We start from the raw sequence: 25,803 nt of genomic DNA, 5'->3' as shown, positions 1-25,803 counted from the left end.
TGAATTTCCGCTTGCGGAAATTCAGAAGCGTGAATGGGAGTGCGGAATCCCATAGAAGTCTACGGGATTTCATTTGAGGCACAAGCGGAAATTCGGCCATGTGAATGGACCCTAAGTCTAAAAAAAATAACTTCCTTTGGATCCGGTCCAGTTCAACCATTCAAGTGCTTTGGTCATCGATCTTGCAACTCAGCTCTAGAGTCCAAGATCTGGCAGAACATTGATGGCGCTGGAGACAAAATGTGACAACTAACGTCTTACCTCAGTGGGAGTTAGTGGTACGAGGATATTATTCGTAGTTCCTACTAGTTGCAGTATCCTATGTGTATGGGTCCTATAGCATTTTCATGGTCCTTCAAGGTATTCTTCCAGATTTACCAGGAATTACCTGGATAAAATATACACTTCTTAAAAAACAAACAAAGGGGACAGCAAAACCCACAAAGTTATATTGAAAAATATATAGACATAGTAGGGCAGGAAGTGATGCATATCAGGTGCCTAGTGAAATTGTTTTGCATTGGACAATGCCTTTTTTTGTTAGATCACCTGATGATAAATTCATCACACATTGTCCCATTGCTAGTGATCAGCTTTAATCTGCAGGAAAACCTGAAAACAAGCATTTAAAGGGGTTATCCAGGAATAGAAAAACAGAGCTAATTTATTTCAAAAACCATTCCCTGTCTGTCTCCAGGTTGGGTGTGATTTTACAACTTGGCTCCATTCCAACTTGACCACACCCAACCTGGAGACAGACAGGGAGTGGTTTTTGAAAGAAGTTAGCTCTGTTTTTCTATTCCTGGATAACCCCTTTAAATCTTCTGCAGCACCACCACCACCACAGGAAAATGAACTACACAGATCTTACTGAAATTAGATAGACTGTCCATGTAACACATGGACATGTTGTGTTCCTAAAATGGACAGAGGTGTCAGCAGAGAGCACTGTGGTCAGACAGAAAGGAAATTCGAAAAAAGAACTTCCTGTGGAGCATATAGCAGCTGATAAGTACTGGAAGGATTAAGATTTTTAAATAGAAGTAATTTACAAATCTGTTTAACTTTCTGGCACCAGTTGATTAAAAAAAAATGTTTTCCAGTGGAGTACCCCTTTAAGAATTACACAGATCTTTTTGAAAGCAATGGAGTTTCCATGTAATGAATGGACGTGTGTCCTCAAAAGTGAGAGACCCTCTGCTTAGCCTATCATATGAGGGCACAGAATGGGGAACCTCATGAATTACAGTAAAACATAAGGATAAGTAAATCAACAATCATGGGTATTTCTAGTGGGTTTTACAATGTTTACCATCCTCATCTTTAGACCAATCAAGAGGACACCTTGGTGTGGTCCAGGAATTGACTTGACTTCCCATTAAAGGGGTACTCTGGTGAAAACCTTTTTTCTTTTAAATCAACTGGTGCCAGAAAGTTAAACAGATTTGTAAATTACTTCTATTAAAAAATCTTAATTCTTCCTGTACTTATTAGCTGCTGAATACTACAGAGGAAATTATTTTCTTTTTGGAATGCTCTCTGATGACATCACGAGCACAGTGCACTTTGCTGACGTCATTATAATAATAATAATAACTCTCTATTTATTGTTGTCCTTAGTGGGATTTGAACCCAAGGCCCAAGCACTGGAAGGCAGCAGTGCTAACCACTGAGCCACCATACTGCCCTTAGCATACATCTGCTATGCATGGTTGCTAAAATGGACAGAGATGTCAGCAGAGAGCACTGTGCTCGTGATGTCTTCAGTGCTCCAAAAAGAAAGGAATTTCCTCTGTAGCATTCAGCAGCTAATAAGTACTGGAAGGATTAAGATTTTTTTAATAGAAGTAATTTACAAATATGTTTAACTTTCTGGAACCAGTTGATTTAAAAGAAAAAAGGTTTTCACCGGAGTACCCCTTTAATATCCTGAACTATTAGATCTCAGGATCCATTTAGATGGCTGCAATAACTGCAGTGCAAATGACTAGCCAAAAATGTATCTAAAATCAATGCTAGTTGTAGTACCTGTCATATCACAGAAGAAAATAATACTTATTTATTCACCAGGTCATACAGATGTGTTATATGTCTTGTTTATGTGTCTTCTGTATCTAGCTCACAAATCCCTCTGTTCTGCTGCTCACTTATTCTGACATTCACTTCTCAGGAAGGGGAGTGTCTGCTGTGCTGGGTCTCTTCATCCAATCACTGCAGGCTGCTCTGTAGCCCCTCCTCTCTATTTTCATGCTGCAGTCTGATAAGACAGGACAGGAGTGAGCACAGAGAAGTGCTAGTCCCGCCCTCACTTACTGGACTTTGTCCCTTCCTGTGCTTCAGCTGGGACAAAGATGAGGCTGCAGCTGGACAGGATTATGTTCTGGATGGTATGGGGACCCCTAGTGGTATTTTTTTATAAGCCGTGATTTCTATAAAAAAGAGACAAAGCATTTTTATGAAGTAAATTAGAAAGGTAAAAGGGGCATTCCAGGAAAATACTTTTTTTTTTTTTTATATCAACTGGCTCCAGAAAGTTAAACAGATTTGTAAATGACTTCTATTAAAAAAAACGTAATCCTTCCAATAATTATCAGCTGCTGAATTTGAGTTGTTCTTTTCTGTCTGTCTGGCAACAGTGCTCTCTGCTGACATTTCTGCTTGTCTCGGGAACTGCACAGAGTAGAAGAGGTTTGCTATGGGGATTTGCTTCTACTCTGGACAGTTCCCAAGACAGGTGTCATGAGAGAGCATTTAGACAGCAAGAAACTCAACTTCAGCAGCTCATAAGTACTGAAAGTATTAAGATTTTTTAATAGAAGTAATTTACAAATCTGTTTAACTTTCTGGAGCCAGTTGATATATGAAATAAAGTTTTTTTCCTGGATAACCCCTTTAATGTTTCGCCAAGATGTACAACATATATAAAGTATTTTTAGTCTGACAGTGCCCAGTGAGTACTTTCCTGTGTGCTACTTTCCAACGGCTGATGGTCAATAGTGTTGAGCGGCATAGGCTTTATTCGAATTTGCGATATTTCGCGAATATATGGACGAATATTCGTCGTATATTCGCAAAATTCGCATATTCGTAATATTCGAGGCCTTTTTTTAAAAAATTTGCAGACGCATGCGCATTCACCATAAAATTTGCATGCGCAATATCGCGTGATAAAAGAGCTAAAAGAAGGGAGGGATCAATATGCGCAAAAATTTGGGCGCCCGCCAGTCTCACACAGTAACTAGTATTGGAGCCTTGTTTACACCACAAGCTGGAAGCAATGATCACTGTGATGTGTACTGTGAAAAAAAACGCGAATATTCATAATTGCGAATATTTAGCGCTATATTCGTGAATGTGCCACATTCGTAATAAATATTCGCATTGCCAATATTCGCTCTCAACACTAATGGTCAACCACCAGTTATGATGTACTTATAAGTAGTGTTGCTCGTGAATATTCGCATTGCGAATTTTATTCGCCAATATCGCATATTCACGAATTCGTGAATATTCGTGAATATAGCACTATATATTCGTAATTACGAATATATATATATTTTTTTTTTCACAGTACACATCACAGTGATCACCCCCTCTCTGCTTCCAGCTTGTGTGGTGTAAAGAAGGCTCTAATACTACTGTGTGAGACCGGCGCACGAATTTTCGCTTATGCTATTTTTTGTATATGCCGTTGGCTGTCCGGGCATGCTGGGAATTGTAGTTTTGCTACAGCTGGAGGTCCACAGTTTGGAGACTACTGCTGTTTGACCATTTCTCGATGTACTCCTAGTACCCTCATTATTTTCCTTTGTCCTCCGCCCCGATTCTATGTCGCATGTTTATAGATGTGATGTGGTTTACTAACAATGCAACATGAGTAAATCCAGACCTGTGAGATGACAATATATTTCTCTTATCCAATAGGGGTGAGTCATAGTTCTGACTACCACATGTGGAAAAAAAACATCCACGCCAGCAACGGAGTACGTGACTTTGCAGAGAAAGGAGAAGCCTGGGCCCTCATGAAAGAGATAGAGGCAGCCGGGGAGAAGATCCAGAGTGTCCATGGGATTTTCTCTACTTTGTCCATCTCTAGCGGGACAGGCCAGTCCTCGACTGAGCTAGAGGCACATTCTAGGCACCCTTATGTAAGTACTTGTTGCAAGACTACAACTCCCAGCATGCGGTCCTTCATATTGTTCCCCCTACCCTTCTTGTGGTTGTTCACTGCACCCTATTTTACCATATAATCTGCCCCCAACTAGTGTTGACTTACCTGCCTTCCAGGGATGTAGTTATGGGGGCCCTGGTGTCTAAGAGCCGGGCAGGGATTAGTTCCCTTACACTAGGGACCCACCTAAAATTATTGGGGGAGATTTATCAAAACTTGTCCAGAGAAAAAGTTGCTTAGTTGCCCATAGCAACCAGTCAGATCGCTTCTTTCATTTTTGCCAAGGCCTATGGGCAACTCAGCAACTTTTCCTCTGGATGGGTTTTGATAAATCTCCCCCATTATCTTTCTTTCATCTTTATTAAAACCAAATTCCCAATAATGCACAAAACATATCCATGGCAACACAACTCCCATCCCTCAGTAACCATCAACTCACATCTATGCTGTTTAATAGTGGCCAATCGACCTCCCTGACGTTACGCCGGATAAAACCGGCTTTGTCAAGGGCAGAGGTACAAGTTTTGTTGAAAAATAAATAATATCCTGGAAACCACCTGGGAAATCTTTGTTTATATAATACCTGGTGCATAAGGGGGGCCCAAAGCCAGAGGCGTAGCTTGTAGCTTCTGGGCCCAGATGTGAAATTTGAAACAGGGCCCCATATGCCAATTGTAATACTGGTCCATTATGGGGCAGATGTATTTTGGGGCCCCCTTAGGTATCAGGGCCCTGGTGCAACTGCTACCTCTCCTACCTCTATAGCTACGCCCATGCCCAAAGCACATCTGCCCCATAAGAGACCAGTATTATTAATGGAACATGGGGTCCTGTAACAGATCTGGCATTGGGGCCCAGAAGCTACAAGTTACGCCTCTGCTGACCCCCAAAATGTCCATCTGCCCCCAGTGCAGCCTGGCTGTCTAACTCATTGCCCCATTGTTATATCCCTGTGCAGGGCCGGATCATCATTGGCGCTCATGGAGCGCCTGCTCCGAGCCCCGTGCCCACGGGGGCCCCCGTCACATTTGGGACATCCCCGTGTCCCGAAAAATCTTTTTAAGCACACAAGGATGCCCCGGTTACCTCTCTGCGGCCCCGCGTTAACTTTAAAAATGCAGGGGCCGCCGGGAGGTAGCACATTCAGGGACGTCACTGACGTCCTGTGCGTGCATGCGCCCATAGAAGAGCAGAGCGAAGCAGTGAAGAGGACGCGCGCATGGTAAGTCACCAGTGGTACATTATCTTCAGTGTTCGACCACTGAAGTGGGGGCAGTAAACAGGCATACAGCCTCCAGCCATACACTGTTTATGGTTGAAGGCTGTATGTCTGTGGGGGAACTGTACTGCACCTAATGTGGGGAACTATACTGCACCCAATGTGGGGAACTCTACTGCACCTAATGTGGGGGACTATACTGCACCTAATGTGGGGGACTATACTGCACCTAATGTGGGGAACTCTACTGCACCTAATGTGGGGGGAACTATACTGCATCTAATGTGGGGTACTATACTGCACCTAATGTGGGGAACTATACTGCACCTAATGTGGGGAACTATACTGCACCCAATGTGGGGAACTATACTGCACCTAATGTGGGGAACTATACTGCACCTAATGTGGGGGGAACTATACTGCATCTAATGTGGGGAACTATACTGCACCTAATGTGGGGAACTATACTGCACACAATGTGGGGAACTATACTGCACCTAATGTGGAGAACTATACTGCACCTAATGTGGGGGACTATACTGCACCTAATGTGGAGAACTATATTGCACCTAATGTGGGGGAACTGTACTACACCTAATGTGGGGGACTATACTTCACCTAATGTGGAGAACTATACTGCACCTAATGTAGGGGAACTGTACTGCACCTAATGTGGGGAACTATACTGCACCTAATGTGGGGAACTATACTGCACCTAATGTGGGGAACTATACTGCCAACCTAATGTGGGGGAACTATACTGCACCTAATGTGGGGGATTATACTGCACCTAATGTGGGGAACTATACTGCAACTAATGTGGGGAACTATACTGCGCCTAATGTGGGGGACTATACTGCACCTAATGTGGGGGACTATACTGCACCTAATGTGAGGAAACTATACTGCACCTAATGTGGGGGAACTGTACTGCACCTAATGTGGTGGAACTGTACTGCATACCTAATGTGCTCCGAGCCCCGTGCCCACGGGGGCCCCCGTCACATTTGGGACATCCCCGTGTCCCGAAAAATCTTTTCAGCACACAAGGATGCCCCGGTTACCTCTCTGCGGCCCCGCGTTAACTTTAAAAATGCAGGGGCCGCCGGGAGGTAGCACATTTAGGGACGTCACTGACGTCCTGTGCGTGCATGCGCCCATAGAAGAGCAGAGCGGAGCAGTGAAGAGGACGCGCGCATGGTAAGTCACCAGTGGTACATTATCTTCAGTGTTCGACCACTGAAGTGGGGCAGTAAACAGGCATACAGCCTCCAGCCATACACTGTTTATGGTTGAAGGCTGTATGTCTGTGGGGGAACTGTACTGCACCTAATGTGGGGAACTATACTGCACCCAATGTAGGGAACTATACTGCATCTAATGTGGGGAACTCTACTGCACCTAATGTGGGGGACTATACTGCACCTAATGTGGGGGACTATACTGCACCTAATGTGGGGAACTCTACTGCACCTAATGTGGGGGACTATACTGCACCTAATGTGGGAGAACTGTACTGCACCTAATGTGGGGAACTATACTGCACCTAATGTGGTGGACTATACTGCACCTAATGTGGGGGAACTATACTGCACCTAATGTGGGGGGAACTATACTGCATCTAATGTGGGGAACTATACTGCACCTAATGTGGGGAACTATACTGCACCCAATGTGGGGAACTATACTGCACCTAATGTGGAGAACTATACTGCACCTAATGTGGGGGACTATACTGCACCTAATGTGGAGAACTATATTGCACCTAATTTGGGGGAACTGTACTACACCTAATGTGGGGGACTATACTTCACCTAATGTGGAGAACTATACTGCACCTAATGTAGGGGAACTGTACTGCACCTAATGTGGGGAACTATACTGCACCTAATGTGGGGAACTATACTGCACCTAATGTGGGGAACTATACTGCCAACCTAATGTGGGGGAACTATACTGCACCTAATGTGGGGGATTATACTGCACCTAATGTGGGGAACTATACCGCAACTAATGTGGGGAACTATACTGCACCTAATGTGGGGGACTATACTGCACCTAATGTGGGGGACTATACTGCACCTAATGTGGGGAAACTATACTGCACCTAATGTGGGGGAATTGTACTGCACCTAATGTGGTGGGACTGTACTGCACACATAATGGGGGGGTACTGTACTGCACCTCATGTGGGGGAACTGTACTGCACCTAATGTGGGGGAACTATACTGAACCTAATGTGGGGCAACTATACTGCACCTAATGTGGGGAACTATACTGCACCTAATGTGGGGGACTATACTGCACCTAATGTGGGGGACTATACTGCGCCTAATGTGGAGGAACTTTACTGCACCTAATGCGGGGGAACTGTACTGCACCTAATGACGGGGAACTGTACTGTACACCTAATGTGGGGGAACTGTACTGCACACCTAATGTGGGGGAACTGTACTGCACACCTAATGTGGGGGGACTTGTACTGCCAACCTTATGTGTGGGGACTTATACTGCACCTAATCTGGGGAACTATACTGCACCTAAGGTGGGGGACTATACTGGACCTAATGTGTGAGAACTGTACTGCACCTAATGTGGGGAACTATACTGCACCCAATGTAGGGAACTATACTGCATCTAATGTGGGGGACTATACTGCACCTAATGTGAGAGAACTGTACTGCACCTAATGTGGGGAACTATACTGCACCTAATGTGGGGGACTATACTGCACCTAATGTGGGGAACTATACTGCACCTAATGTGGGGAACTATACTGCACCTAATGTGGGGAACTATACTGCACCTAATGTGGAGAACTATACTGCACCTAATGTGGGGGACTATACTGCACCTAATGTGGAGAACTATATTGCACATAATGTGGGGGAACTGTACTGCACCTAATGTGGGGGACTATACTTCACCTAATGTGGAGAACTATACTGCACCTAATGTAGGGGAACTGTACTGCACCTAATGTGGGGAACTATACTGCACCTAATGTGGGGAACTATACTGCACCTAATGTGGGGAACTATACTGCCAACCTAATTTGGGGGAACTATACTGCACCTAATGTGGGGAACTATACTGCACCCAATGTGGGGGATTATACTGCACCTAATGTGGAGAACTATACTGCAACTAATGTGGGGAACTATACTGCACCTAATGTGGGGGACTATACTGCACCTAATGTGGGGGACTATACTGCACCTAATGTGGGGGAACTATACTGCACCTAATGTGGGGGAACTGTACTGCACCTAATGTTGGGGAACTGTACTGCACACCTAATGTGGGGGAACTGTACTGCACCTAATGTGGGGGAACTGTACTGCACCTAATGTGGGGGAACTATACTGCACCTAATGTGGGGCAACTATACTGCACCTAATGTGGGGGATTATACTGCTCCTAATATGGGGAACTATACTGCACCTAATGTGGGGAACTATACTGCACCTAATGTGGGGGACTATACTGCACCTAATGTGGAGGAACTTTACTGCACCTAATGTGGAGAAACTTTACTGCAACTAATGCGGGGGAACTGTATTGCACCTAATGTGGGGGAACTGTACTGCACACCTAATGTGGGGGAACTGTACTGCACACCTAATGTGGGGGAACTGTACTGCACACCTAATGTGGAGGGACTTGTACTGCCAACCTAATGTGTGGGGATTTATACTGCACCTAATCTGGGGAACTATACTGCACCTAAGGTGGGGGACTATACTGGACCTAATGTGGGAGAACTGTACTGCACCTAATGTGGGGAACTGTACTGCACCTAATGTGGGGAACTATACTGCACCTAATGTGGGGAACTGTACTGCACCTAATGTGTGGGAACTAAACTGCACCTAATGTGGGGGGAACTATACTGCACCTAATGTGGGGAACTATACTGCACCTAATGTGGAGAACTATACTGCACCTAATGTGGGGCACTATACTGCACCTAATGTGGAGAACTATATTGCACCTAATGTGGGGGAACTGTACTGCACCTAATGTGGGGGACAATACTGCACCTAATGTGGAGAACTATACTGCACCTAATGTAGGGGAACTGTACTGCACCTAATGTGGGGAACTATACTGCACCTAATGTGGGGAACTATACTGCCAACCTAATGTGGGGGAACTATACTGCACCTAATGTAGGGGAACTGTACTGCACCTAATGTGGGGAACTATACTGCACCTAATGTGGGGGATTATACTGCACCTAATGTGGGGAACTATACTGAACCTAATGTGGGGAACTATACTGCACCTAATGTGGGGGACTATACTGCACCTAATGTGGGGGACTATACTGCATCATAATGAAGTGCTCCATCTTCCAGGCAGACTTAATCTGGCCCTGTCCCTGTGTTGCCTTCAAATCTGTCCCCCATCTTGTCTTGTTTTTTCCTCCCTATGTGCCCCCTGTCTGTCTCCATGTTTTCGGAGTCTTTGTTCCTGTTTTGCCTAATAACCGTGTTTTCTAATAATATTTGCTATGTAGTTTTTGTAGTATTTGCTTCGTGTTGCCAGGCCTTTCTATTGTAACCTTGTAGCTTAATGGTAAGGAATCCTACATACATACATACTAAAGCTGTTGAATAACACTAACAGCTCAGTGACAGCACCCCCAAAAACTCAACACGCAAAAGTCTCCACGCTGCCTAGCGACAAGTTATCAACAAATAAAAACATAGCAGAAGGACTGTAAATCAATGCTGTCATCGCCGCCATCCCATCCTCGGCGCACATGTTTTAGAGATATTTCTGCTTCATCTCGCAGTGAATCATCTCCATACATATCACAAACAATGTTCCAATAGGAATGATCTTCGACCTATAATTCCAGTTGACAATAAAATCAGTGGTGCAGTAAATATTTGTAAATGTCATAGTGTAGTAAATTTGAGTAGCCGTATTAGTCTAGTGATGCAGATGCAAATCAAAAAATGTTGCAGTATCTTGTAATAATTTTTTTATTGGACTTACAGAATTTTGTAGAGACAAGTGTGGTGTCCCGGTACAGGACCTTGCCCTGTCCCTGTCTAAAGTCCCCTCAGCTAGAGTCCCTCCATTCCACAGGGCTCTCCTGCAGGGCCTCCCCCTTGGTCGTCTCAAATAAATATATTTTTGTATAGTGTACAAATGTATAGGACCTACCCTGGTCACGTAGTATATGATAATGGTTGTATAGATATTTAGGACCTTCCGGGGTCATGTGATGATGTCATGTGATGTACCCAGAGTTCTCTGGGTTCAGGACTTACAGGCTTTGCAACCACTAGGATTAGTCCAGCCCCCCTTGTATATAAGGGGCTGTAGTCTCCAAATTCGCTCTCTTGTTCCTGCTCTCTTAGTTCCGGACTATCAAGCAAGCACAATCCGCAAATCAGCATATCTTCATTCATCTGAACCATGCCAAAGCCTAAGGAACCAGCAGCCACTAAAACCGTGAGTTATAAAACTCAACCTACAAATCCTGTGTGACTACTATTCCACTAAAATCTTATAATTAGTAGCACAGTGGCCTGCTTAAAGCTAAAAGCTGCAAGTCTCAGCAAAGCCTGTGAGGAACCTGCATCCCGGTTACTACGAGAGAAACTGTATAATTGTTAAGACTTTTTGCATAAAAGTTCAAGTAAAAGTTTCCGGTTATCTCATAAAATCTGCTGTGGACATTCTGTTTATTATCCCTGCCGTTTGTGGGCCGGTTGGCGGCAGGACCTCCAATACTAAGCAAACCGCACCCTGGCATCATGACAAGTAAGGGTAAATACCACCAGACCCTGCATTCACCATTGCAACACCCCAGACACCACACGAGCTTTCGGGATTCCTCCCTTTATCATGTCCAAAGCAAATCTAAGCTCACAAGCAGAAGACACAGGTTACATCTCACAAATATGCAGGGGTTAAGACAATTGCATTGGCAGGACAATTTATGGCTTATCTTGGTGTGAATTCTCCACATCTATTGTCTTAATCCCTGCATATTTGTGAGATGTAACCTGTGTCTTCTGCTTGTGAGCTTAGATTTGCTTTGGACTTGATAAAGGGAGGAATCCTGAAAGCTTGTCTCTACAAAAGGAGGAGCGGGAGGGGGTTGTGGCTTTCAGCCAGACACTGTGAAGCCAGACAAGACAGAGGTCACGTTGACTTGTTTAGAAAGGTGGGGGCAATGAGTACCGTATTTATCGGCGTATAACACACATTTTTTAGGAAAACATTTTTAGCCTAAAGTCTATCTGCGTGTTTAAATCAATGAACTGCAGAGACCTGCCGGCTTCTCTGCCCCTGCCTGTCCTGGGGTCTAGAGCCCTGCTGCTGCCGCTTCTCTCCCCCTGGCTATTGGCGCCACTGCCCCTTCTCTCCCCCTTGCCGTCACTGCTGCCCCATTGCCTCCCCCATCCCCGGTTGTATAATTACCTGTTGCCGGGGTCGGGTCCGCGCTGCTTCTGGCCTCCGGTGTCGCGTCCCCTGCGTCGATGCTATGCACTGCGAGACGCAATGACGAGTGACATCACTCGTCATTGCGCCGCGCCATGCAGCGCATAGCAACGACGCAGGGGATGCCACACCGGAGGCCAGAAGCAATGCGGACCCGACCCCGGCAACAGGTAATTATACAACCGGGGATGGGGGAGGCAATGGGTGCCGCTGCCCCTTCTCTCCCCCTGGCTTTCGGCACCGCTGCCCCATTGCCGGCGCCGCTTCTCTCCCCCGGCTATCGATAGCCAGGGGGAAAGAAGCGGTGGCAGCAGGGCTCTAGACCCCCGGAAAGGCAGGGGGAGAGAAGCGGGCAGTGACGGCCTCTCTCCCCCTGCCTTTCCTGGAGGCTTCTGCGGGGTCAGAAACAATGTATCGGGGTATACACATGCACACACACGCACCCTGATTTTACCAAGGATATTTGGATAAAAAACTTTTTTTACCCAAACATCTTTGGTAAAATGAGGGTGCATGTTATGGCCGGTGCGTGGTATACCCCCATAAATACGGTACTTTGCTTCAAGATAAAGTGGATCAGCTGAAACAGGAAAACTGCTCTATTTAAGTAATGAATGATATTTAGACAAATATTTAGGTTGGGGGTGAAGGAAAGGATGGGCTATGGATTTAATTTCCCGGAGTACCTCTTTAATACAATCCAGTTTCTTTAGTATGTGATTTTTGTTACTGTTTGTTGATATGACACTTGGCTTTACTTTAGCTGTAATTGTAAATCTCATTCGCTCTCTGAATGTCTTCTTGTTCAGGTTTCATTCATGGTAAGAATTGTGCCAAGTCCTGACTGGTTTGTGGGAATTGATAGTATAAACCTCTGTGATGGAAAGAAATGGAAAAAGAGCGTATCTATAGATCTCCATCCTTACGATGCCGGGACTGACAGTGGATTCACGTTCTCTTCACCAAATTATGCCACCATCCCACAGGGCACAATTTCTGAGGTGTGTGTAATAACTTCAATTTAAGGAAATGTATCTTTTGAAAATCATTCAAATTCTTTTAAACATTATTGTATTGCAGCTTTTACACTGGTGACTGAAGCATTCACATGAGGCTGACACTTTAAAAAAATAAATATTTAACAGAGAACAAGTACAAGTATACATGTACATGGAAAGTTCAGGGGATGTACAATAGCAACAAAGTAAGGTACAAAGTTCAGGACTGTCACCATTACAGGATGAGCATAGTCTTTTATAATAAGAGGAATTTTACACTGGCCAATAAAGAAATAACAAATGAGCTAATACATTCCATTTTCTGCAGCTTGCTTAGCAGCTTTGCTGTGTAGAATGGGCCAAGATAAGCAGAGTTATCTCATCATAGGATATAGGGCAGTGTAGTGATCTGCTGGAAGCTTGCAGGATGATAACATAATACATGGATATTTATATGTGGCTCCTCTGTCACCATACTATGATAAATGAATAGCATGTTTACCCAAAGTGACCTGGAGTTTCAAACTCCGTGGACCCTGCTATCTAGCCAGGTTTGCTGTGCAGATATTGTCACTAGGTCACAATAAGACAAGTAGATCTTTTACTTTCTGCTGGTCCATAGACCCTAACACACACTGAATCATCTCTTATAAGGCTGCCTCTTTAAGAAGACCACCCCCTTATCCAGACCAGATTTTGTGTGATGGATTTTTTTGTCATGTAAAATTTTTTGCAACAAAAATATTTTTCGGAAATTTTCATGGTTTTTGTACGATTGGATTAATCCAAAAGTATGAAAAATACTAAATCATATATTCTGACAAAACAGATAATCTGAGGAAAACAGAAACTTTCTAACAAATACATTCAAATATTTTCGTTACATTTCGGCCGAGCATAATGAAAATGCATTTGCATTTATTCAATTAGTTTTTTTTTTTTTTTTCCAGATGAGTGGATTTGTCACATGCATCTTCTTCAGCTTAACCCTTAACCCTTTTGCATTTCTGGAGAGTCAGACTGTTATAAGAGGAGGTGGAGCAGATTGTATGAGAATGTGGGGCAGTTGCCCATAGCAACCAATAAGATTGCTTCTTTTATTTTTCAGATACCTTTTTAAGAAAAGAAACCAAAAGCAATCTGGTTGCTATGGCAACTGCTTCACCACCTTGTATCTTTACCAAAATAACACACTGATAATTTCGGTCCAGAATAACAAATTGGTTCGAATAACTGATGAGGTCGAAAAAAATTACAGTGACGGAACAAAAAAGAGCACTTCATGAAAAAAAAAAATTAAAAAGGGTACTCTGCCCCTAGACATCTTATCCCCTATCCAAAGGACAGAGGTCTGATGGATGCTAGATGGCCAAGATGTGCTGGGCCGGATATCGTGCGGGGTCTATCGGACGAAACAACGCCCCCAAACCCCCCCCCCTCCGCGATATCTGGCCCAGCACCGCAGTATTCCACATACCCGGAGCAAACTCTGCGCCGGATTACGAGCGACCACAGCCGTCTAACCCTCTCCCATAGACATTAATGGAGGGGGCATGACAACCATGAGCGGACGAAGACTAGCACAGCCGGTCTTCTGAATATAAATGTTCAGAACACCGGGGTGTCGGGCATAAGGTCGAGGGGGGTCCCAATGGCCAGACCCCCCCCCCCCCCCTACAATCAGACATCTTATCCTCTATCATTTGGATAGGGGATAAGATGTCTAGGGGCGGAGTACCCCTCTAAAAAAAATTCTGTAGTGTAAATAAAAAAAAAAGTTCAAAATAACGAAGGAGGCCGAAAAGCAAAAACGGAAAAAGAAAAAAAAAACGGTTAAAGAAAGAAAGTAAACAAGTGTACATGTCTGTTTCAAAGAGGCTTTACTGTAGTTTATTAAATTGTTTTTGAACCTTTACCTCCTAAGGTGAAATGGCAGGCGTGACTGTATTTCTTTTCCACAACAGATTACATCCTCTTCGCCAAACCATCCGGCAAACTCCTTCTTTTATCCCCGGCTAAAGAGCCTGCCCCCCATTGCCAGGGTGACATTTACAAGGCTCAAAGGCAAAATCACATCATTCCTTGATATAGCATCAAATGTGACTACTACCGGGAACGAGATCAACGAGAATGTCTCAGGTAAGCCGCCCCTCATCCTGTCTAAATACTTTTTAACATGAAATAAAACAATTGTTAAAATGTTTACCTTTCAGTCATGAAATTAGAATTTCTGCCACACACAGAAGTATATGTTGGCATTGCGTGAAAAAAGGATGCCTGGTGTTTCCCAACCAGGGTGCCTCCAGCTGTTGCAAAAATACAACTCCCAGCAGTTGTATTTTTGCCACAACTGGAGGCACCCTGATTGGGAAACAGTGGTTTGGCCTGATATGTTTAACATGGATCCGTTAACTTAAACGCTAGAATTGTTTTGTTTTAAATCAACTGGTGCCAGAAAGTTATACAGATCTGCATTTAGTCCATAATCGTGAATGGGCTTTTTACTTACAGACATAGGGGGAGATTTATCAAAACCTGTGGAGAGGAAAACTTGCCCAGTTGCCCATAGCAACCAATCAGATCGCTTTTTTCAATTTTAGTAAGGACTGTGGAAAAATGAAACAAGTAATCTGATTGGTTGCTATGGGAAACCAGACAACTTTTCCTCTGCACAGGTTTTAATAAATCTCCCCCATAGTGATTAGTGTTGAGCGCGAATGTTCGAAATGCAAATTTTTACTGCGAATATCGGCACTTCGCTATTTCGCAAATATTTAGAATGTAGTGATATATTCATAATGTGGAATATTCTTTTTTTTTATATGCAAATATTCGTGAATATGCAAATATTCACGAATATCGGCACTTCCAGTCAGAGGACACTGATCCCTCACTTCTTTTAGGTGAAAGATATAATTGCGCACTATGCAAATTTTCACATGAAAATAAAATAAAGAGAACGAACATAGCGAATATGCGAATTTCGGGAACATAGGACGAATAGTCGTCCATATAGTCCCGAAATATCGCAAATTTGGATATGGCCCCTGACGCTCATCCCTAATAGTGATATGTTTCTATTCAGCTGCTGCAGCCATTTTATTAAAGTGACAACAGGAAGTGCAGCCATATTGGTTGTCGCTTTTAAATGAGCTTCTCAGAAACTGGAAACTGTTGAACTCCCCCATTTTGTCAGCTTGCTCACTGTATAACAAAGTGACAATCTTAGCATAGACTTTATAAATTTCGTAGATGATGACCCTTGACTTTCATATTAAATTGGGTACTCTGCCCCTATCCAAAGGGATAAGATGTCTGATCACAGGGGTCCTGCCGCTGGGGACCCCCGCAATCTCGGCTGCGGCACCCCAGACATCCGGTGCACAGAGCAAACTTCGCTCCATGCCGGATGACTGGCGATGTGGGATGGAGGCTCGTAATGTCACTGTCATGACCACGCCCTCTGATTGCAAGTCTATGGGAGGGGGCGTAGCTGCTGTAACGCCCCCTCCCATAGATTTGCATTGATGGGGCGTGGCGACCTCTCTGCTGCACCCGACATTTGTTTACAGCGACGGGTGTAGCGCTGGAAGCTCGTGTTGTCACAGCCACGCCCCCTCAAAGCAAGTCTATTGGATAGGCGATAATATGTTTAGGGGTGGAGTACCCCTTTAAGTTCAGTACAATTATAATGGGTATATCTTTGGTTAACCCTTTGTAAAAGGATTATCTTACTAACCCCAGTTGATGTCTGCTCAGTGATCAATTGATCGTTTTTGGTCCAACTTCTGAAATCCTCCAAGAACCATGTAGACTGGCCGTGCATTTTCTTAGTAGCAGCCACTACAGGGGAAACATAGTATTACATGGAGTCTATTTCAGCAAATTAGTTACCCAATACAGGTTTGAGTCCACAAATTGGGAGATTCTCCTTGTTCCAAAAAGAGGGAACCACTCTTAAAGATGTCTATATGTTCTAATTGCAATGAAAATAGAAAGAGAAGATAGGCCCAGTATGTGTGTCTTCTCGATATAGAGAGTGCTGAGGTCAGAACATGTATTTTGCTCACCTGTAGATGCTGCCCAGTGAGCACCACACCACTTTACACCTTATCAGATATTAACATCTGGATGCTGATCGTATCTAATCGTAAACCCTGGAGCGGAACGGTGAAGATCAGTGCAGAGAAGATCTGATCCATTTTATCGATAGTGGTGGTCTTTATTAATAAACCCTATTTTTTTTTTTTTTTTATAATTTTGATCAGGTTAGAGTGATATATTATTGTGTATACCTCTTTTTTTTCCAGAAACACCTTTGGATTGTGAGGTTTCTGTGTGGTCCTCCTGGGGTCTCTGTAGAGGCAGCTGTGGATCCTCTGGGGTGAAAAATCGAACCCGCTACATCCGAATGAAAGCAGCCAACAATGGGACAGCTTGTCCAATCCTCATCGAAGACAAAGATTGTGACCCTGAGAACTGTGTATAGGACAGAACGAATAGGCAGTAACTTATTTTAGGAATAACATCAATATCTTAGTTGTAAATGGTATCCAAGACTATATAAATGTATTATGTGTTGGCCTAACTTGAAGCTTCTGGGCCCCAAAGCAGATATTTTTTATAGGGCCTCCACCTTCCATATGCCATTTATAAAATTGGGCCTAGTGCGCCTTCAGGCAGCAGGGCCTGGGTGGGACTGCTACGGTTGTTCCCTCTATAGTTACACCCATGTCACCCATGTCTATAATCAGACTCTTCCACTACTGTCTTGAAGATACATAATTCCATGTCGGTCAACTATCTTGGCCAAGGAACTCGAATAGCAATTCCAGTTAGGCAGGAAGATTTTCAGATATGTTTGTCTCTTCTTATTAATAGGGGTAGTATTATACAGTTTAGATATTCAGGCTAAGTGATAGATGGTCTACTGAAATTACAACCCTTGCATTTATCACTTCTGTCCAACCACTGTTCTAGGTGGCTCATGTTAAGGGCAACAAAGAGCAGCAACAAGGATTATATGGAATCCATGCTCCACCTGGAGTCATATGGTGCTATAAATACCCCAAAAGTTAAATTTTAATTTTTTTCTTATCGTGCGCTAGTGTTGCTCGTGAATATTCGTAATGCAAATTTTATTCGTGAATATCGCATATTCACGAATTCGCGAATATTCGCGAATATAGCACTATATATTCGTAATTCCGAATATTTTTTTTTTCACAGTACACATCACAGTGATCATCCCTCTCTGCTTCCAGCTTGTGTGGTGTAAAAAAGGCTCTAATACTACTGTGTGAGACTGTCGTATGAATTTTCGCATATGGGAGAATTTGCATATGCTAAGTTTCGCATATGCGAATTTTCGCTTATGCAAATTTTCGCATATGCTAATTTTCGCGCATGCAAATTTTCGTTTATGATAATTTTAGTATATGCACATTTTCGCATATGCGAAAACATTACGCGAATATTACGAATATGCGAATTCGTCCATATATTCGCGAAATATCGCAATTTCGAATATGGCCTATGCTGCTCAACACTATCGTGCGCTTACAAATTTTTTACCGCTCTCTTGATCTAAATATAAATAGTGATTGGAATAGGGATGTGGAATCCAGAACTAAAACCAAACCTTGTGTTTCTATAACACATGGTTGATAGGCTACCATCAGAGTACACCACTCTTTTTGTCTATCCACCTGCACAGACCACAAACTCTAGATACCCTGGTATCCTATTGTTGATTGTACATGAAGAATTCCTTATCACTTATCACCAACAATAGTTCAAATGGAGAACCCATCATCCATAAAGGGATATTCCGGACTCAGCAAATTAAGCGTATTCGTGGCATTGTTTCTAGAAGAAAGCTACTTTTGGATTTATTTTAAAAGCAACTGGTCACATTGAAAATACGGTCTAATGTGCGGGCACCGTGTTATAGAGAAAGAGGAGCTGAGCAGATTGATTTACAGATTTATGGAAAAAGATTCAGCAGAGCTTGTAACTAATTCATTTAAAGGGGTACTCCGTTTGTGATGTAATAGCCCCGCCCCTCCTGACGTCACACTCCACCCCTTCAATGCAAGTCTATGGGAGGGGGCGTGACGGATGTCACGGCCCCTCCCATAGACTTGCATTGAGGGGGCGGAGCGTGATTTCATGAGGGGCGTGTCTATGACATCACAAGCTCCTGGCTCCAGCGTTCGGAACAGTTTGTTCCAAACATTGAGCAGCGGAGTACCCCTTTAAAGGGTTACTCCGCTCCCCAGCATCTGCAAAATTCCACCTCACACCGGAACATTGAGTTCCTGGACGCTGTGTGCGGGCTTCCGTGTTAGGGCCCACCCCCTCGTGACATCACGGCCTGCCCCATCAATGAAGGTCTATGGGAAGGTGGCACGACGGCCGTCACGCCCCCTCCCATAGACATGCATTGAGGGGGACGGGACGTGACGTCATATGACAGGACAGGGCGTGATGTAACGAGGGGGCGGGCGTAAACACAGAAGCTCCGCACACAGCGTCCAAGAACTCAATGTTTCGGTGTGAGGTGGAATTTTGCGGACACTGGGGAGCAGAGTAACCCTTTAAATCACTGCTAATTCTGAGTCTGAGCGTCCAGTGGGCGGTCCTACTGAGGCCACCCACTGGACTCCGGAGAACAAAATAAGCAGAGATTTAAAAATAAATAAATAAATACATATTACTAGTTTTATTAAACCTTTTATCACAAAAATATACCAACTGGCTCTTATTAACTATTGAGTGAAAGCTGCGGTCCACATGAGATGTATGTAATTCTAGGCGCCAGCAGTCAGTTAGTAGTTAAAATCAATCCGTTGCGCTATACATAGTATCAATCTAGCCTAGGCCTTATTTGCTGATACTTAGACAAACCTTTTATAGAGGATTAGAAAAACATGGCTGCATTCTTCCAGAAACATTGCCACTCTTGTCTTCAGTTTGTGTGTGGTATTGCAGTGTTTTTTGGGAGAAAAAAAAAGCAGCAATGTATTACTAACCTTACATTTTACTAACCTTGGATAACCTCTTTAATTTTCTGACTGAACATGCAGTTTGGTTTGCCGGTTGTCTTTATTTAAATATATACTGTATATAGATGCTCGAAAACACTTTGTGATATTATGATGAAAATAAAGACCTATTTTAATTTATTATGGATCTGGAAGAATTATTTTGCTATGACTTAGAATGTTACAAATTTGGGGAAAAAACATATGAGAGTTTCTGTGGGGCTGGGCTGGCGGTAGCAGAAGAGGAACCAAACTAAGATTCAGGAGGTGGCACCTTTAAAAGGCATTTGCAGTCAATGATCAGCGTTTTAAGGCAAATTCCAGACATGGGCCATACTTGAAGAATATGTAACAAAATATACATTTTTTAAGTAAATGTTGATCCCCAAATTCCATTTTTTTATGAAATTAGAAATGATTCCAATTCCTCCACTAGTGGTCTCTTCAAGTAGGTGAAACATTGTTGTAAACATTTATCATAAAATTCCCAGCACCATCAGGGAATTGGTCAGATGGGTCTAAACTTAAATTTATTAATGGGATGGGCCATCATGTGATGGGTGGGGTTATATAGTCATACACACCCCCTGACTGTATAACCCCGCTCATCACCTTATAGTCACTCACATTAATAAAATCAAGTTAACACTAGTGTTGCTTGCGAATATTCGCAATGCGAATTTTATTAGCGAATATTGCATATTCGCGAATATTCACGAATATAGCACTATATATTCGCAATTACGTTAATGTTCGTATTTTTTTCTTCACAGTACACATCACAGTGATCATCCCTCTCTGCTTCCAGCTTGTGTGGTCTCAAGAAGGCTCTAATACTACTGTGTGAGACTGGCGTACGAATTTTTCTCATATGCGAATTTCCGCTTATGCTTATTTTAGCATATGCAAATTTTTGCATATGCGAACATAAAATGCGAATATTACGAATATGCGAATTTAGGATGAATATTCGGCCATATATTCGCGAAATATCGCGAATTCGAATATGGCCTATGCCGCTCAACACTAGTTAACACCTGTCTGATCTCCTAAAGTTAGCCAAAAGCACAAAACATACACATAAGGGTATAGCAAATAGTAATGTAAATCATTACTGACAGGGTAGCTGCCCTTAAAAATTATAGGCACAATATATTGTGACCTCCAACGTTTAACATAGCCAAAAAAGAGAAGAGGGAGTCACTGAATCATATAAAAATGTGTATATTTTATTGGTATGCATTAAAACATACTATGTTAAAAGAGAAAAACAACATCAACAAAAACATACAGCAACATCACCGGCACATCTGCCAGGCAAGAAATGGTAGTAAGTGGGTATTTAGTCACATAAATAGATATAGAAGTATATGGGAGGCAGCAAATGGTACACAGTGTAAACAACAACAATGACTTACAGTACATAGTGTAGTAAAGTGCCATGTGCATAAAGTGCCATTACTTATTGTATCACAACACATTACATCAGTGCATGGAATAATTGCAAAGAAATACCAACAAGAATGCAATATAAGTACAAGACAGAGACCGGGATGGCGCCACTCCATCGAGTGTTTCGGCACGCTAACCTTCCTCCGGGAGTGGCCACTGTGACATCACTCTCATTAAAGGTGGTACTCCGGTGGAAAACAAATTTTTTTTTTAAATCAACTGGTGCCAGAAAGTTAAATAGATTTGTAAATTACTTCTATTAACAAAAATTGTAATCCTTCCAGGACTTATTAGCTGCTGTATATTACAGAGGAAGTTCTAGCACCAGTAGATAAAAAAAAAAATAATAATTGTTTTTCACCGGAGTGCCCCTTCAAAGGACACATGTGCTGTCCCGGAACCGGATTGCATCCGTTGCCTTGTGGTGAGGTCCCCAAAGTCAGAGTCCCTAGGTGTAGGTGGGGTCCTCATCCTTAGTTAGCCCCTTGTCACCCCTTTTGTAATTAAAATTATTTAAATTTAATGTGTATATATTTGTATAGTAAGTGTACTTGCCTAGTTGGTGTCGCAGGACCTGCGGGTCACGTGATGCATTCCAAAGACTCTATGGTTTCTGTGTATATGACCTTTGGAGGAAGTCAGGTGTTCACCCATCAGGCTATGTAACGGTGAGTAACAGCTGACCATGGACCAATCAAAGGCCCCGCCTCTGCCCATAAAAGGGCGTGGCGGCCATGGCTCGCTCTCTTGTTCCTGGGCTGTTGACAGGGAAGGATCTGCGCTGCTGTCATCAGTGAGTTTAGGCCCGAGCCTTGCGGCAATGGCTGATCTTTACTAAACTGTGAGTGTAATCAATCCCTACGCACTCTGCAAGATCACCGGACCATATCTAACCCCTAAATCCGGACGGATCTTCGCAAATTACCCTAAATTCTGAGACTTATATAGAAAGTCAAGGTCCGCCACAACCGTCAGTCACTGAGGTGTACGGAGACTGTATTAATGAGACTGTTACTGTTCATTGGATGTACCGCAAGTCTTTAAGTACAGTTTATCCAAGTTCAAGTTCAACTACCTTGTGGACCTTCAGTCATTATTTGCATGCACCTATCGTTACTGGGAAGGGCCGCGATAGGCCGGAGAATTACCTCAGCCTACTAGCCCTCAGCCTAACGTCACGAGTGATAGGGTTAACCTTAACCCCTGATATACTGAAGCAACACCCTGACTACACTACCCCTACCCCAGAGGCCTACCACACACACATACCATAGGGGCTAACCATATAGTTGGTGAGGAGCTTTCAAAAGACTTTTGGTCGTTGCCATGCCTGGCAAAAATCTTATAATCCATGGCTCAATGAAAGGGTATGGAAGGAAAAACAAACAATGGACCCTTTGTCTTGTAGGTAACAAAGCCATAATGGGAGTTTACTTTTTTTCTTTGCTATATGTCCCCCCCCCCCTTTCTTCTGAATTTGTCCCTGTTGTTATAGTAAACAATAGGTCAAAATGGTCAAATAGGTCATAGTAAAAAATTGGTCAAACAAAATGTTTTTGGTCCCTTGATGTGTATAATGTCAATGTATCCTCTGATGTAAACCTGTATAAAAATCATGGTAGGAGAAATGCCATGCCACTTGTAATAAAGTTGATAATAATGAGAAAAACATAAACACTAAACTAAAAAGACAACGGTCCTAAAATGCCTTGAGGAAAGCCTGCCACAAGATACTGACTCTGAGGAACACCTGCCTGTCCTGCAGGGACCGCCAATTCCTTTGCACTGTCGCCTTCAGTACTGGCAGTACATATTAGAATGCTTTTAGCTGACTAAAGAAACTAGATAAGTTTAACATGTAGAAAGTTCAAGAAAAATATTCACATTTCTTGAGGATTACCGAGAACTGAAACATCATACTACAGTGAATACATGCATCACAGATCAGCCAACTTCTGGAAAAATCTACAATAACAAATTTCTTCATCTGGACTATATGATATGAGCACTCTAACTGTTCATGTGATACAGGCGTTCATAGGATGTACGAATTCTACTTATTTTTTACATGTGAATATTCTAGAGTTCTATAAGATGTGAGCATTCTAGAGTTCTTAATAGTGTGAGCACTCTAGAATTTAAAAAGTGGGCATATTCTAGAGTTCTATATAATGTAAGCATTCTAGAATAAATAAAACCCCACAAAGTTGGAACATTGTACAGTAGAACTTTCTATAATGTGAGCATTCTAGTGTTCTATATAATGTGAAATTTTTTGAGTTCTGTAAAAGGCCGAGTTCACATTAGCGCTGGGTTCCATTAAAAGGAGCTCTGCCGGTCAAGTCTGTTAAATCTATGGGACTTGAGTGGAGAAAAGAATACTGCAAGCCGTATTTTTTTCTCCACTTAAAGGGCTACTCCGCCCCTAGACATCTTATCCCCTATCCAAAGGATAGGGGATAAGATGTCAGATCGCCGTGGTGTGGCTACTGGGGATCCCCGGGATCCCCGCTGCGGCACCGCGCTCTCATTACAGCACAGAGCGAGTTCGCTTTGCACGTAATGACGCGCAATACAGGGGCCGGAGCATCGTTACATCATGGCCCGCCCCTTTCAATACAAGTCTATGGGAGGGGGCGAACTCGCTCTGTGCTGTAATGATAGCGCAGTGCCGCAGCGAGGATCTCGGGGCTCCACAGCAGCGGCACCACGGCGATCTGACATCTTATCCCCTATCCTTTGGATAGGGGATAAGATGTCTAGGGGCGGAGTACCCCTTTAACTCCTGCAATACAACAGACACCTGATGGAAACCCGCTACACCCAATTCAAAGTCAATGGGACCCATCCAGACCCTTTCAGGGTCCATCTAGTACTTAGAAAAAATAAAGAACAGAAGTTGAATGAGACAGAGCACAATGCTGATGTAAACTTGGCCTGAGCTGAGAATTCTAGAGTACTACACAATTTGTAATGACCACCCGAAATTGCAATACTAAGTGGTCTTCTTTGAGGGTGGCCTTCTCAAACGACATTACCACTATGCATAATGTAGAAGGGGATGCTCTTGATAAAGAGGTGTATTTTTGTCAATGTTTTACTTAATATTTTGAGCATTCCAAAGTTTAAAGCACAACTGTCACTCATTTGCACCCCCATAAACTATTCCCAGGATGACAAGGTTGTTAAAGGGGTACTCCGTTAAAAACCTTTTTTCTTTTAAATCAACTGGTGGCAGAAAGTTAAACATATTTGTAAATTACTTCTATTAAAAAATATTAATCCTTCCAGTACTTATTAGCTGCTGAATGCTACAGAGGAAATTCCTTTCTTTTTGGAACACTGATGACATCACGAGCACAGTGCTCTCTGCTGACGTCTCTGTCCATTTTAGCAACCATGCATAGCAGATGCATAGCAGATGTATGCTAAGGGCAGCATGGTGGCTCAGTGGTTAGCACTGCTGCCTTGCAGTGCTGGTGATTGGGTTCAATCTGTTACGCCGAGCGCTCCGGGTCCCCGCTCCTCCCCGGAGCGCTCGCTTCACTCCCTCCGCTGCAGCGCTCCGGTCACGTCCTCTGACCCGGGGCGCTGCGATCCTGCTGCCAGCCGGGATGCGATTCGCGATGCGGGTAGCGCCCGCTCGCGATGCGCACCCCGGCTCCCCTACCTGACTCGCTCCCCGTCTGTTCTGTCCCGGCGCGCGCGGCCCCGCTCCCTAGGGCGCGCGCGCGCCGGGTCTCTGCGATTTAAAGGGCCACTGCGCCGCTGATTGGCGCAGTGGTCCCAATTAGTGTGTTCACCTGTGCACTTCCCTATATCACCTCACTTCCCCTGCACTCCCTTGCCGGATCTTGTTGCCTTAGTGCCAGTGAAAGCGTTCCTTGTGTGTTCCTTGCCTGTGTTTCCAGACCTTCTGCCGTTGCCCCTGACTACGATCCTTGCTGCCTGCCCCGACCTTCTGCTACGTCCGACCTTGCTTCTGCCTACTCCCTTGTACCGCGCCTATCTTCAGCAGCCAGAGAGGTGAGCCGTTGCTAGTGGATACGACCTGGTCACTACCGCCGCAGCAAGACCATCCCGCTTTGCGGCGGGCTCTGGTGAAAACCAGTAGTGGCTTAGAACCGGTCCACTAGCACGGTCCACGCCAATCCCTCTCTGGCACAGAGGGTCCACTACCTGCCAGCCGGCATCGTGACAGTAGATCCGGCCATGGATCCCGCTGAAGTTCCTCTGCCAGTTGTCGCTGACCTCACCACGGTGGTCGCCCAGCAGTCACAACAGATAGCGCAACAAGGCCAACAGCTGTCTCAACTGACCCTTATGCTACAACAGTTGCTACCACAGCTTCAGCAGTCATCTCCTCCGCCAGCTCCTGCACCTCCTCCGCAGCGAGTGGCCGCTCCTGGGATACGCTTATCCTTGCCGGATAAATTTGATGGGGACTCTAAG

General features: G+C 43.9%; 1 protein-coding gene across 1 annotated transcript in view; it reads left to right on the top strand.

Moving 5' to 3' along the window:
* Positions 1-17,816, top strand: part of LOC130347102 (spondin-2-like) — a 22,666-nt gene extending 4,850 nt beyond the window's left edge. The window contains exons 3-6 of the mRNA XM_056554630.1: positions 3,925-4,148; positions 12,665-12,856; positions 14,818-14,992; positions 17,164-17,816. Coding sequence (XP_056410605.1) covers positions 3,925-4,148; positions 12,665-12,856; positions 14,818-14,992; positions 17,164-17,342 — 770 coding nt within the window. The 3' untranslated portion in view covers positions 17,343-17,816. The remainder of the gene's footprint in view (positions 1-3,924; positions 4,149-12,664; positions 12,857-14,817; positions 14,993-17,163) is intronic.
* The last annotated feature ends 7,987 nt before the right edge of the window (positions 17,817-25,803 follow it).

This window comes from Hyla sarda, chromosome 1, assembly GCF_029499605.1.
Source record: "Hyla sarda isolate aHylSar1 chromosome 1, aHylSar1.hap1, whole genome shotgun sequence".
Lineage (NCBI taxonomy): Eukaryota > Metazoa > Chordata > Amphibia > Anura > Hylidae > Hyla > Hyla sarda.
This window is presented reverse-complemented; position numbering and strand designations above follow the sequence as displayed.